Source organism: Lotus japonicus, chromosome 4, assembly GCF_012489685.1.
Source record: "Lotus japonicus ecotype B-129 chromosome 4, LjGifu_v1.2".
Taxonomy (NCBI): Eukaryota; Viridiplantae; Streptophyta; class Magnoliopsida; order Fabales; family Fabaceae; genus Lotus; species Lotus japonicus.
Window position 1 is genome coordinate 17,269,965 of NC_080044.1, and position 13,328 is coordinate 17,283,292.

The following is a 13,328-nucleotide window of genomic DNA, read 5'->3' on the forward strand; positions in this document are numbered from 1 at the left end:
AGAAGTGAATACAAGAAGCAACACACGCGCAAGATATTCAAAATATTCTAAGCTTTCTTTCATCTTGTAAATTTATTTAGTTTACACTCAGCTTATTCAGAAGCAAACCCTTGTAAACACCAACCTCAAACAGTTGTTTGATTTTCCTTTAGGAGATCAAGGTTGATCGGATCCTAGAGAAGACTAAGAGAGTGAATCTTAGTGTGAGCTAAAGTCAGTGTAATTGTTAGTCACTTGTAGGTTTCAAGTGCAGTTGTAACTCTTACCTGATTAGTGGATTGCCTTCATTCTAAGAAGGAAGAAATCACCTTAACGGTGGACTGGAGTAGCTTGAGTGATTTATCAAGTGAACCAGGATAAAATCCTTTTGTGCTTTTCTATCTCTATCTTTTGCACTTAGTTCTCGAAAAGATTTGTTAAAATCTTTAAGGTGGTAGTTTTTGTACTGAAAACGTTATTCAAACCCCCCCTTTCTACCGTTTTTCCATACCTTCCAATTGGTATCAGAGCGCAAGTTCTGATTACCCAACTAACAGTGTTCAGTGATCCGGGCCGGTGTGAAAAACAATGGCTGCCACCACCAGTGAAACTCAAAGAGATGGTTACAACGCAAAGCCTCCTATGTTCGACGGTCAAAGGTTCGAATATTGGAAAGATAGACTGGAAAGTTTCTTTCTGGGTTTCGATGCAGATCTCTGGGATATTATTGTGGATGGCTATGAGCGTCCAGTTGATGCAGATGGCAAAAAGATCCCAAGGTCAGAGATGTCTGCAGATCAAAAGAAGCTGTACTCACAACATCATAAAGCAAGAGCAATTCTTCTAAGTGCTATCTCCTATGAGGAGTACCAGAAGATTACAGATCGTGAGTTTGCTAAAGGCATTTTTGATTCTCTGAAGATGTCTCATGAAGGAAACAAGAAAGTCAAAGAATCAAAGGCATTGTCTTTGATCCAAAAGTATGAATCCTTCATCATGGAGCCAAATGAGTCCATTGAAGAAATGTTCTCCAGATTTCAACTGCTTGTAGCTGGCATACGTCCTCTCAACAAGAGCTACACAACAAAAGATCACGTCATAAGGGTCATCAGGTGTCTTCCTGAAAGTTGGATGCCTTTGGTGACTTCAATAGAGCTCACGAGAGATGTTGAGAATATGAGTTTAGAAGAACTCATCAGCATTTTGAAATGCCATGAGCTGAAGCGCTCAGAGATGCAAGATCTGAGGAAAAAGTCCATAGCCTTGAAATCCAAATCTGAAAAGGCTAAGGTTGAGAAGTCAAAGGCTCTTCAAGCTGAAGAAGAAGAATCTGAAGAAGCATCAGAAGATTCTGATGAAGATGAGCTGACTCTGATCTCCAAGAGACTCAACCGCATCTGGAAGCACAGGCAGAGCAAGTTCAAAGGCTCTGGAAAGGCAAGAGGAAAGTCTGAATCCTCAAGTCAGAAGAAGTCATCAATCAAGGAAGTCACTTGCTTTGAGTGCAAAGAATCAGGGCACTACAAAAGTGACTGTCCAAAATTGAAGAAGGACAAGAAGCCAAAGAAGCACTTCAAGACCAAGAAGAGTCTGATGGTGACATTCGATGAATCAGAGTCAGAGGATGTTGACTCTGATGGTGAAGTCCAAGGACTCATGGCTATTGTCAAAGACAAAGGAACAGAGTCAAAGGAAGCTGTTGACTCTGACTCAGAATCAGAAGGAGATCCAGACTCTGACGATGAAAATGAGGTATTTGCTTCCTTCTCTACCTCTGAACTGAAACATGCTTTGTCTGATATCATGGATAAGTATAACTCCTTGTTGTCTAAGCATAAGAAGCTGAAAAAGAACTTATCTGCTGTTTCTAAAACTCCTTCTGAACATGAGAAAATCATATCTGATTTGAAAAATGATAACCATGCTTTAGTTAATTCTAACTCTGTGCTTAAGAATCAAATTGCAAAGTTAGAAGAAGTTATTGCCTGCGATGCCTCTGATAGTAAGCATGAATCTAAGTATGAAAAATCTTTTCAAAGATTCCTGGCTAAAAGCGTAGATAGAAGCTTAATGGCTTCAATGATCTATGGTGTAAGCAGAAATGGAATGCATGGCATTGGCTATTCTAAACCAATTAGAAATGAGCCTTCTGTGTCTAAAGCTAAATCCTTGTATGAATGCTTTGTTCCCTCTGGTACCATATTGCCTGATCCTGTACCTGCTGAAGTTGCTAAAAACCCTCTTAAAAAGGGATCTTTCTCTATGACTAAATATCATGCAAATATTCCTTTAAAATATCATGTTGAGACACCCAAGGTGATCAGAACCTTTGGGTAACTAACAAAAGAGGACCCAGAAAGTGGGTACCTAAGGACAAGATTATCTATGTTGCAGATATCCTTGATAGCTCCACTGAAACACCAATCATGGTATCTGGACAGTGGATGCTCGCGTCACATGACGGGAGAAAAGCGTATGTTCCGAGAGCTGAAACTTAAGCCTGGAGGCGAAGTTGGCTTTGGAGGAAATGAAAAGGGTAAAATTATTGGTACTGGTACTATTTGTGTAGATAGTAGTCCATGCATTGATAATGTTTTATTGGTAGACGGCTTAACACATAACTTATTGTCTATAAGTCAATTAGCTGACAAGGGTTATGATGTTATATTCAATCAAAAGTCCTGCCGGGCTGTAAGTCAGATCGATGGCTCTGTTCTGTTTAACAGCAAGAGGAAGAACAACATTTATAAGATCAGATTATCTGAGTTGGAGGCTCAGAATGTGAAGTGCCTTCTGTCTGTTAATGAAGAGCAGTGGGTATGGCATAGACGGTTAGGGCATGCCAGTATGAGAAAGATTTCTCAGCTGAGCAAGCTAAACCTTGTCAGGGGCTTACCCAATCTGAAGTTCGCTTCAGACGCTCTTTGTGAAGCATGTCAGAAAGGCAAATTCACAAAAGTCCCTTTCAAGGCAAAGAATGTTGTCTCAACCTCAAGGCCGTTAGAACTTCTGCATATCGACCTGTTTGGACCAGTGAAAACTGAGTCTATAGGTGGCAAGAGATATGGGATGGTTATCGTTGATGACTATAGCCGCTGGACATGGGTAAAGTTTCTAACCCGCAAGGATGAGTCTCATGCTGTGTTCTCTACCTTCATTGCTCAAGTGCAAAACGAGAAGGCTTGTAGAATTGTGCGTGTCAGAAGTGACCATGGTGGAGAGTTTGAGAATGACAAGTTTGAGAGTCTGTTTGATTCCTATGGAATTACACATGATTTCTCTTGTCCCAGAACTCCTCAACAAAATGGTGTTGTTGAGAGGAAGAATAGAACTCTTCAGGAGATGGCTAGAACCATGCTCCAAGAAACTGGCATGGCTAAGCACTTTTGGGCAGAGGCAGTAAATACAGCATGTTACATTCAGAACAGAATCTCTGTGAGACCAATTCTGAAAAAGACTCCTTATGAATTGTGGAAGAACATAAAACCCAACATTTCTTATTTTCATCCTTTTGGCTGTGTTTGTTATGTTCTCAATACTAAGGATAGATTACATAAATTTGATGCTAAATCTTCTAAGTGTCTATTACTTGGTTATTCTGATAGATCTAAAGGTTTTAGATTTTATAATACTGATGCTAAGACTATTGAAGAATCTATTCATGTTAGATTTGATGATAAGCTTGACTCTGACCAGTCAAAGCTAGTTGAAAAGTTTGCAGATTTAAGCATTAATGTTTCTGACAAAGGCAAAGCTCCAGAGGAAGTTGAGCCAGAGGAAGATGAACCAGAGGAAGAAGCTGGTCCCTCTAACTCACAAACTCTGAAGAAGAGCAGAATCACTGCAGCTCATCCTAAGGAATTGATTCTGGGCAACAAAGATGAACCAGTCAGAACCAGATCTGCCTTCAGACCCTCTGAAGAGACCTTGCTGAGTCTGAAAGGATTGGTGTCCTTAATTGAACCCAAGTCCATAGATGAAGCTCTTCAGGACAAGGATTGGATTCTGGCCATGGAAGAAGAATTGAATCAATTCTCCAAGAACGATGTTTGGAGCTTAGTGAAGAAGCCTGAGAATGTCCATGTTATTGGAACGAAATGGGTATTCAGAAACAAGCTAAATGAGAAAGGAGATGTAGTCAGAAACAAGGCAAGGCTAGTTGCTCAAGGCTACAGCCAGCAGGAAGGAATAGACTACACTGAAACATTTGCTCCAGTAGCAAGACTGGAGGCAATCAGACTATTGATTTCTTTCTCAGTAAATCACAACATAGTTCTACATCAGATGGACGTAAAGAGTGCCTTCCTAAACGGTTATATCTCAGAGGAAGTCTATGTTCATCAACCCCCAGGTTTTGAAGATGAAAAGAAACCAGACCATGTGTTCAAATTGCAGAAATCACTCTACGGTCTGAAGCAAGCTCCCAGAGCATGGTATGAGAGACTTAGCTCATTCCTTCTGGAGAATGAGTTTGTAAGGGGTAAAGTAGATACAACTCTCTTTTGCAAGACTTATAAAGATGATATCTTAATTGTGCAAATTTATGTTGATGATATTATATTTGGTTCTGCTAATCAATCTCTATGCAAAGAATTTTCTGAGATGATGCAGGCTGAATTTGAGATGAGTATGATGGGAGAATTAAAGTACTTTCTGGGAATACAAGTTGATCAAACACCAGAAGGAACATATATCCATCAGAGCAAGTACACTAAAGAACTTCTGAAGAAGTTCAATATGCTGGAATCTACAGTGGCCAAGACTCCAATGCATCCAACATGCATTCTGGAAAAAGAAGATATAAGTGGTAAAGTATGTCAGAAGCTCTATCGTGGCATGATAGGTTCACTTCTGTACTTAACTGCATCTAGGCCAGACATATTATTTAGTGTTCATTTATGTGCTCGTTTCCAATCAGATCCAAGGGAAACCCACTTAACTGCTGTTAAGAGGATCCTAAGGTATCTGAAAGGCACCACTAACCTTGGCTTGATGTATAAGAAAACATCAGAGTATAAGCTTTCAGGTTATTGTGATGCTGATTATGCTGGAGATAGAACAGAGAGAAAAAGTACTTCTGGAAATTGTCAATTTCTGGGAAGCAATCTAGTCTCATGGGCAAGCAAGAGGCAATCAACCATTGCTCTATCAACTGCAGAGGCAGAATATATCTCAGCAGCAATATGCAGCACTCAGATGCTCTGGATGAAACATCAGCTGGAGGATTATCAGATCCTTGAGAGCAATATCCCAATCTATTGTGATAACACTGCTGCAATTTCGTTGAGCAAGAATCCTATCTTGCATTCAAGGGCAAAGCACATTGAGGTAAAGTATCACTTCATTAGAGATTATGTGCAGAAGGGCGTACTTCTTCTGAAGTTTGTTGATACTGACCATCAATGGGCAGATATCTTTACAAAGCCCTTAGCTGAAGATAGATTTAATTTTATTCTGAAAAATCTAAACATGGACTTTTGTCCAGAGTGAAGATAGATCAGAACCTCTGACTATGATACTTCTTGATCAGAAGATGTCTAGTCCAGAAGGTAACTCAATCAGAGTGTGTGTGCCCACTGGTACTGACTCTGAAGCTGAGACAACAACACGTGCGTCAGAATTTCTGATGCATAGTTCCTTGTGCCCGTGTGACAGTCTGTTATGACTGCGTGTAGATATGCTTATCTCCTGTGTGTGATTGTGTATTTTACTGTTACTATCTATCTTTAATTTTCAACCGTTGATCTTAAAGTGCTTTTTGAATCAACAACGGTTATTTGATAAAACCCACTATACACACACGTTCTCTCTCACTTCCCGTTTTCACTCTCGCACTCCCTGCTTTTCAAAACCGCCTCCTTCGTGATTTCTCTCTCGATCTCTCTTCATCCTTCAAACTTCATCTTCTACCTCAAACCTTCAAGCTCTTCAAAATGGTGAGACAAACCAGAAGATCTACTGCAGATGCACCTCAGTTCCCTCACATGGTAGTCGGGTTGGCAACGGGTCAACGGGGCTCTGAGAACCCAGCACAAGAACAAGCTCAAGCTCAAGAGGAGATTGTTCCTATTGCAGAACGGGGCTGTGCCGTTCACTGTGTATTTCCTCCTGAGGAACTCCAAGTCCTTGCAGAATGGAGATTCAACCTCGACAACTTGGCTGCAAATGGGTTTGATCTTCGTCCTGAAGTCCAAGCTCAAGGTTGGGGAAACTACTTCAATCGACTTCGAGGACCGGTGTATGAGAAGCTAGTAAAGGAATTCTGGAAGCATGCTGATTGTGATGACACTCAGGTGGTCTCTTACATACTGGGTAGGAAGATCATCATCACGGAGAAGTCATTCGTGAATCTGCTAGGTGCAGAAACTGCTCATGGGTATCGGTTCTCACTGACGGAATCGAAGCTGAAACCCAGAACCAAGGACATCGTCAACAAGGCCCTGTACACCACCTTCAAACCGGGCAAGACGAGCTACAAGGTGATGGACCTTCACCCCAAACTGAGAATCTGGCACAAGATCCTGCTCAACTGCATCAATCAACGACCAAAGGGCAGTTCTCCAGACTACATCAACTTCAATCAGAAGGCGATGCTGTTCTTCATTCAAGACAAGGAGAAGATCTGCCTTCCCTACTTCCTGTTCTCCTATTTGAAGGAATGCATCCGGAAGTCTCGCACCACCTCCTCCATCAAGTCAGCCATCAAATATATCCCTTTTGGGAGGCTGCTCTCAGACTTTCTCATTGAAAGCAACTTGGTGCAAGATTTGATCAATGCTGGTTGCACAGAGGACTTGAGCACAATTGTTAGCGATGTCTTCACTGCCAACTCTCTGAAGAAGATGGGTTTGGTCCAGAAGAAGATTGCTCCTGCTCATGAGGACACATCTTCTGAGATCAGAGGAAGAAGAATGCCTCTGAATGACTACCCTCTGTGGACTCAAGCAGACCATCCTGAAGCCATCAGATGCTATGTTGAAGACCTCAGGGCTCAAGGATTCGAGATTGACCTTGATGATTTCGTCAGCAGACTTCCACCAGCTCCAGAGTTTCCTTCTCCTCCCAAGAAGAAAACCAAGAGGAAGATGGTTCTGGACGAATCCTCAGAGGAATCTGATGTCCCTCTGGTCAAGAAGGCGAAGAGCAAGCCTGATGATGATGATGGTGATGATAGTGAGGATGGTCCTCCAAAGAAGAAGCAGAAGAAAGTCAGAATTGTGGTGAAGCCTACTCGGGTGGAACCAGCTGCTGCAGAGGTCAGTAGGACTGCAGCTCCTGCCAGAGTGACTCGATCATCAGCACATACAAGTAAGCCTGCACTTACCTCTGATGATGATTTGAATTTATTTGATGCACTCCCAATTTCTGCCTTACTCCAACACTCTTCAAATCCCCTCACTCCTATTCCTGAATCCCAGCCAGCCGCACAAACCACCACTCCACCACATTCCCCAAGATCTTCATTCTTTCAACCTTCTCCTACTGAAGCACCACTCTGGAATTTGCTTCAGAACCAACCCTCTAGATCAGAAGATCCAACCTCTCTCCTCACCATTCCATACGACCCATTACTTTCGGAACCCATCATCCAAAACCAACCAGAACCCAAACCAACAGATCCACAACCCAGAACGTCTGATCACTCTGCTCCCAGAGCATCAGCACGTCCTGCTGTCAGAACCACGGATACAGACTCTTCATCAGCCTTCACACCTGTATCCTTCCCCATCAATGTCATTGACTCTCCTCCCTCTAATACCTCTGAATCACTTAGAAAATTCATGGAGGTTAGGAAAGAGAAGGTATCTGCCTTGGAAGAATATTACCTTACCTGTCCAAGCCCTAGGCAATATCCTGGCCCTAGACCTGAACGTCTAGTTGACCCAGATGAACCTATCTTGGCCAATCCTATCCAAGAGGCAGACCCCTTAGTCCAACAGGCTCACCCTGTCCCTGACCAACAAGAGCCAATTCAACCAGACCCTGAACCTGAACAATCAGTATCTAACCAATCCTCGGTTAGATCACCTCACCCTCTGGTTGAAACTTCAGACCCTCACCGTGGAACCTCTGAACCCAATGCTCCCATAATTAACATTGGTTCTCCACAAGGTGCCTCTGAAGCTCATAGCAGCAATCACCCAGCCTCTCCTGCACCAAACCTCTCCATCATTCCCTATACTCACCTTCAACCCACATCTCTCTCTGAGTGCATCAATATTTTCAATCATGAAGCCTCCTTGAGGCTCCGCAATGTGCACGGTCAGACTGACCTCAGTGAGAATGCTGAAAATGTGGCTGATGAGTGGAACGAGTTGAGCACTTGGCTAGTGGCTCAGTTTCCCGTTATGCTGCAGCTACTGCATGCAGAAGGAAGTCGGAGCATTGAGGCTGCAAAGCAAAGGTTTGCTAGGAGGATGGCTCTTCATGAACTCGAACAGAGAACCAAGCTTCTTGAGGCCATTGAAGAAGCCAAGAGACAGAAAGAACAAGAAGAAGAAGCTGCCCGTCAAGCAGCAACTCAGGCTGAACAAGCCAGACTTGAGGCAGAACGTCTTGAAGCTGAGGCTGAGGCAGAGCGACTTGCACCAGTTCTGTTTACTCCTGCTGCTTCTGCTTCCATTCCAGAACCTCAAGCTGCTCAGAACGTTCCTTCCAGCTCTACTCCGACAAGCTCATCCAGACTCGACATCATGGAACAACGTCTTGACACTCATGAATCCATGCTGATTGAGATGAAGCACATGATGATGGAACTTCTGCGCCGTACTGACAAATCCTAGTTTTTTAGGATCTCTTCTTTTTCTTCCTTTTCCTTTTTATTTAACGTTGTTTTATTTAAACTCTGCTTATTTACTTACTTTAATTTATTCATTTGTGATTCTATATGCATATATCTATATATATTTGTGGCACATATGTTTGCAAAACCTGTTGTATTCATAATTGTTCTATGTTTACATCATAATTCTTTCCATCATACATTATTCCCTATATCTAGAATGGAGGATCCTTCCTCATTCTTCTGCATTCTTGGCGCTGCTCCACTCTTTCCTTCTCCAGACGATCCCATGCATACTCTATGTTGCCAAGTTTGATGCTCAGATCATCTTTTTCTAGACTATCTTCTGTCGTCTTGAGTCTCTTTTCCACAGTTTCTTTCTCTTCCAGCAGATTCAGCTCCCGCTGGCAAAGCTCCTGAATCTCTTCCACGAAGCAGAGGAACTCCTTCAGATCTTTCTCCATCTCTGGACCAAGATCTTCTTCCAGCAGTGTCTTCGTCAGCTCTTGTATGGTCTTTGTACCATCGGGATGCCTAATATTGAGGAACATATCTTCCTCAAACGCCTTCCTTCTGAGCTCTTCTAGTGCCATTCTGTATGATGCCATTTTTCTTACTGAAAATTATTCGAGATGTGAAGCTTACCTTTCTCTCCAACGCTTTATATAGGCTTCACTTTCTCTCTGAAAGTTAATGCTCTTACAGTTTCTCGAGGTTAAGTACTTGGTAACTGACCCTTCTATTTACTCACTTGACCGGTGGTAAACGTTCATCCCTTGCATTAACTCTTCTATTTATTATCGCCTCACTCTGATTCTTACATCGTCTTCATTTTCTTTCAACTTAGACCTTCTCTAAGGGGGAGTACCTTGTACTTCAAGCTAAGTTTTTCACACCCCGAGCTTTTTTGCTTATGACAAAAAGGGGGAGTAAACCCAGTTTTTGATGTGTAAGATGTGTTAGTGTGACTTATTTTTCTTTTGAAGATTTTAAGAGTTCCACCTTCATGACCATAGATGTGTCACTGGGCAAATACAAGGAATACATTTCACTTCTTCTGAAGTGATTCTAAGTTGACTCTGATACCCAAGACTCTGATACCTTGTCCATGACTCTGATCACTTATGCGCTCTGATTATTCATTTTTCATCTATGTCATAAGCTTTTCACTCTGAACTCTTATATGATTTAGCTCAGAATCTAGACTTTACTAACGTTTTCATCAAGTATTAGATTCAGGGGGAGCTAAGCTTAGAATCAAGCAGTGACTTGAATTCAGAATGAGCAAGATAAACCATTCACATCAGGATAAGTCTTATTCTATATCTCTAAACTCTGAGTGAATTCAGTTTAATGTTTAAGAATTGTTCATCAAAAATCTTAGTTTTGTCATCATCAAAAAGGGGGAGATTGTAAGATCAAGTTTTGATCTAGTAGTACAACTCTATGTTTTGATGATTACAAGTTAACCTTTTGATATGAACAATTGTGGTACTCTAACGTGTTTTTCTGAGTGTGCTATTTACAGGCTCTGACCCTGACTCAATTTCACACAAATCAGAAGCACTGTGTATAAAGGGTAACCCAAGCAACGCTTTCGCATTCACCATGTTCAGTATGAACAGTGGAAAAGCTTCAGAAGTTCTGAAGTTATACAAACTCTGATGTGGACTCAGTCGCTAGAAGCTCTGAAGATCCAGAAGTTCTGACAACCAAGAAACACTGAAGGTTCAGATGTTCTGATGGTGTAGAAGACTCTGAAGATCCAGAAGCTGAATAGTGGAAACTCTGAAGTCCAGAAGCAAGAAACTCTGAAGGCCATGTTCTTCCCTCTGAGTTCAGAATCAGAAGATACAATGGTCAGAGGATCTGTGCTTTCCCTCTGACTCTGATCAACCTGCTTCACAAGTTCCAATACGAAGCATTCCTCTGATCAGAAGTCTCCTAGGTTAAAAGGTCAAGTCGCTATCCAAGTACAAAAGCAAGTGTACCTTCCTGACGACCTACCTAACGTTCTCAGCCACAGCAGAAGCTGGATTTTCCAGAACTGCCCTCCAACGGTAGCATTTCCCATGCAACGCTCAACCCTAATCCTTGGAGTATATATAGAGGCTGAAGATTGAAAGAAGCGGCTAGAAGAGAAGTGAATACAAGAAGCAACACACGCGCAAGATATTCAAAATATTCTAAGCTTTCTTTCATCTTGTAATTTATTTAGTTTACACTCAGCTTATTCAGAAGCAAACCCTTGTAAACACCAACCTCAAACAGTTGTTTGATTTTCCTTTAGGAGATCAAGGTTGATCGGATCCTAGAGAAGACTAAGAGAGTGAATCTTAGTGTGAGCTAAGTCAGTGTAATTGTTAGTCACTTGTAGGTTTCAAGTGCAGTTGTAACTCTTACCTGATTAGTGGATTGCCTTCATTCTAAGAAGGAAGAAATCACCTTAACGGGTGGACTGGAGTAGCTTGAGTGATTTATCAAGTGAACCAGGATAAAATCCTTTTGTGCTTTTCTATCTCTATCTTTTGCACTTAGTTCTCGAAAAGATTTGTTAAAATCTTTAAGGTGGTAGTTTTTGTACTGAAAACGTTATTCAAACCCCCCCTTTCTACCGTTTTTCATACCTTCAAAACAAGCTCTATGGAGAAGGGTTATTTGTGTCAAGTACAAACGGAATGACAGATGCATGATTCTTCATACACAAACGGAAGGAATTACTCGCCTTTCCCCAATTCTCTAAGATATCCTCAAAGTGGTCATGGAGGACACGCTGATTGCAAAAGCATTCATGCTTGCTTCTGTGGTTTGGGAACAGGCCAACACATCCGGTTCTGGAGAGATCCCTGGGTAGATTTGACACCTTTGCATATACAGTTCCCCAGATTGTTTGCCCTCGCTGAGAATTAAAAAATGCTCTGGTATGCTCCAACGGTGCTTTTGCTAACGGGACATGGAGTTGGAACATAGCTTTCAGAAGGCAATTTTTCGGATGGCAGACAGATGTTTTAGCAGCTATGTATGGTTCAATCAACAGGGTGATCCCAAGCCGCGAAGAGGATAGATTAATATGGACTGGTGATGTCTCAGGTCTATTTTCTGTGAAAGGGGTGTTGAATCTAGCGGAATCTAAGGTCTACGCAATTCCAACATGGTCTATTCCAACCAGAGTGCGTAAAATTGCCCCTGCAAAAGTTATCCAGTTCTTTTGGCAACTAATAAAGAACAGAATAGCAACTCGTGCTAATCTGATGGTTCGCAGGGTGCAGATTGAGAATGCAGGAAGGTGTGTTTTTTGTGGACTTGAACCTGAAACCACGAGTCACCTCATGCCGTTCTGTCCCATGTCCTGGAAACTTCTAAACTTGGTGATGTCTCGAGAAGGCATTACCTGGTGCTGCCCGAATGGTATACCAAATTTAATGCTGGAATGGATGGACTTAAGACATAAATCTGATAATCTCTTATGGGAGATGACCCCATTCTCCATTTTCTGGTCAATTTGGCTGGAAAGAAATCAGGTAATTTTCAATAACCATCCTGCATCTCCTGAATCTATTTGGGATCTACATATTTCCCGTATTTCTGCCTGGGTTCATGGATGGTGGAAAGAATGCCCTTATTCCTCATACGATTTCTCACATCACTTTGATGCTATAAGGCTCAAACCTCAAACACCCAATCTCCGTTCTAGTGTTTGGAACGCTCCCGATCGGGGCTTTTTCAAAGCCAATGTTGACGGCTCCTCGATGGGAAACCCAGGCCCGAGTGGAGCGGGAGGAGTAATAAGGATCATTCCAAGGAATTTATTGGTGTTTTTTTTCTGAACCTTTGGGGTTTAAATGGGCTTTTGAAGCAGAAGTGATTGCAATCCTAGAGGTTCTGCAATTCTGCAAGGAACATGGCATTAGAAACCTAGTGATTGAAAGTGACTCTACACTTGTAGTTAGTTGGGTAAACAATAGCTCTAACAGACCTTGGAAATTGCGTAACGAACTGAATCTGATTGATAATCTCTGTGAGGAACTTGCAGTGGTGGCTGTGGATCACATCTTTAGAGAAGCAAATCCCATTGCAGACCATTTGTCCAAATCTGGTGTTGAACGCCTTGTTCCTCTTAACGTTTTCTTTGGCTTTACCAGTCCTTGAGACTTGCCTGCTATGCTCTCCTTCCTATTGCTTTCCTTTATTCGCTTTAGCTAGTTTGTTATCCTTTGTTTTTTGCTTTTTAGCTTCTTGTTGTTGCTGCCTACTTGAGAGGGCTGGTCTCAAGTTATTTCTTTCAATAATATGAACTTCTTCTTTCGAAAAAAATAAGGAACAAAGAGAGTAGTTGATAGACTTTTTGAATTCATTGCAGTCATAATCTGAATTTTGGAATCATGAATTGTAAAAAATAAATGGGCGTAATTAAGGAACTAAACTTACTTGGACTAATTTTTTTAAAAATAAATGACCATTATTAATGCATTAAATTTGAAGTCATTAATTTTTTATAAAATTAATGAGCTTTATGTTGGCTGAGCATTAATCGTATACCTAATTGAATTTTTTACTTATTATTAAT

At 41.6% G+C, this 13,328-nt stretch overlaps 1 protein-coding gene across 1 annotated transcript; it reads left to right on the top strand.

Moving 5' to 3' along the window:
- Positions 1 to 11,778: 11,778 nt before the first annotated feature.
- LOC130712390 (uncharacterized) lies at positions 11,779 to 12,910 on the top strand. The gene is made up of 2 exons (XM_057562226.1): positions 11,779 to 12,529; positions 12,618 to 12,910. The coding sequence occupies exons 1-2, from the start codon at positions 11,779 to 11,781 to the stop codon at positions 12,908 to 12,910; spliced, it is 1,044 nt and encodes a 347-aa protein (XP_057418209.1).
- Positions 12,911 to 13,328: the final 418 nt, after the last annotated feature.

Excerpts from the sequence above, each read along its gene's own strand:
- LOC130712390 (XM_057562226.1), top strand. The coding sequence starts at position 11,779 with ATGTATGGTTCAATCAACAGGGTGATCCCAAGCCGCGAAGAGGATAGA. Across the intron at positions 12,530-12,617 it reads GATGGGAAACCCAGGCCCGA|CAGAAGTGATTGCAATCCTA; the intron begins GTGGAGCGGGAG and ends GGGCTTTTGAAG.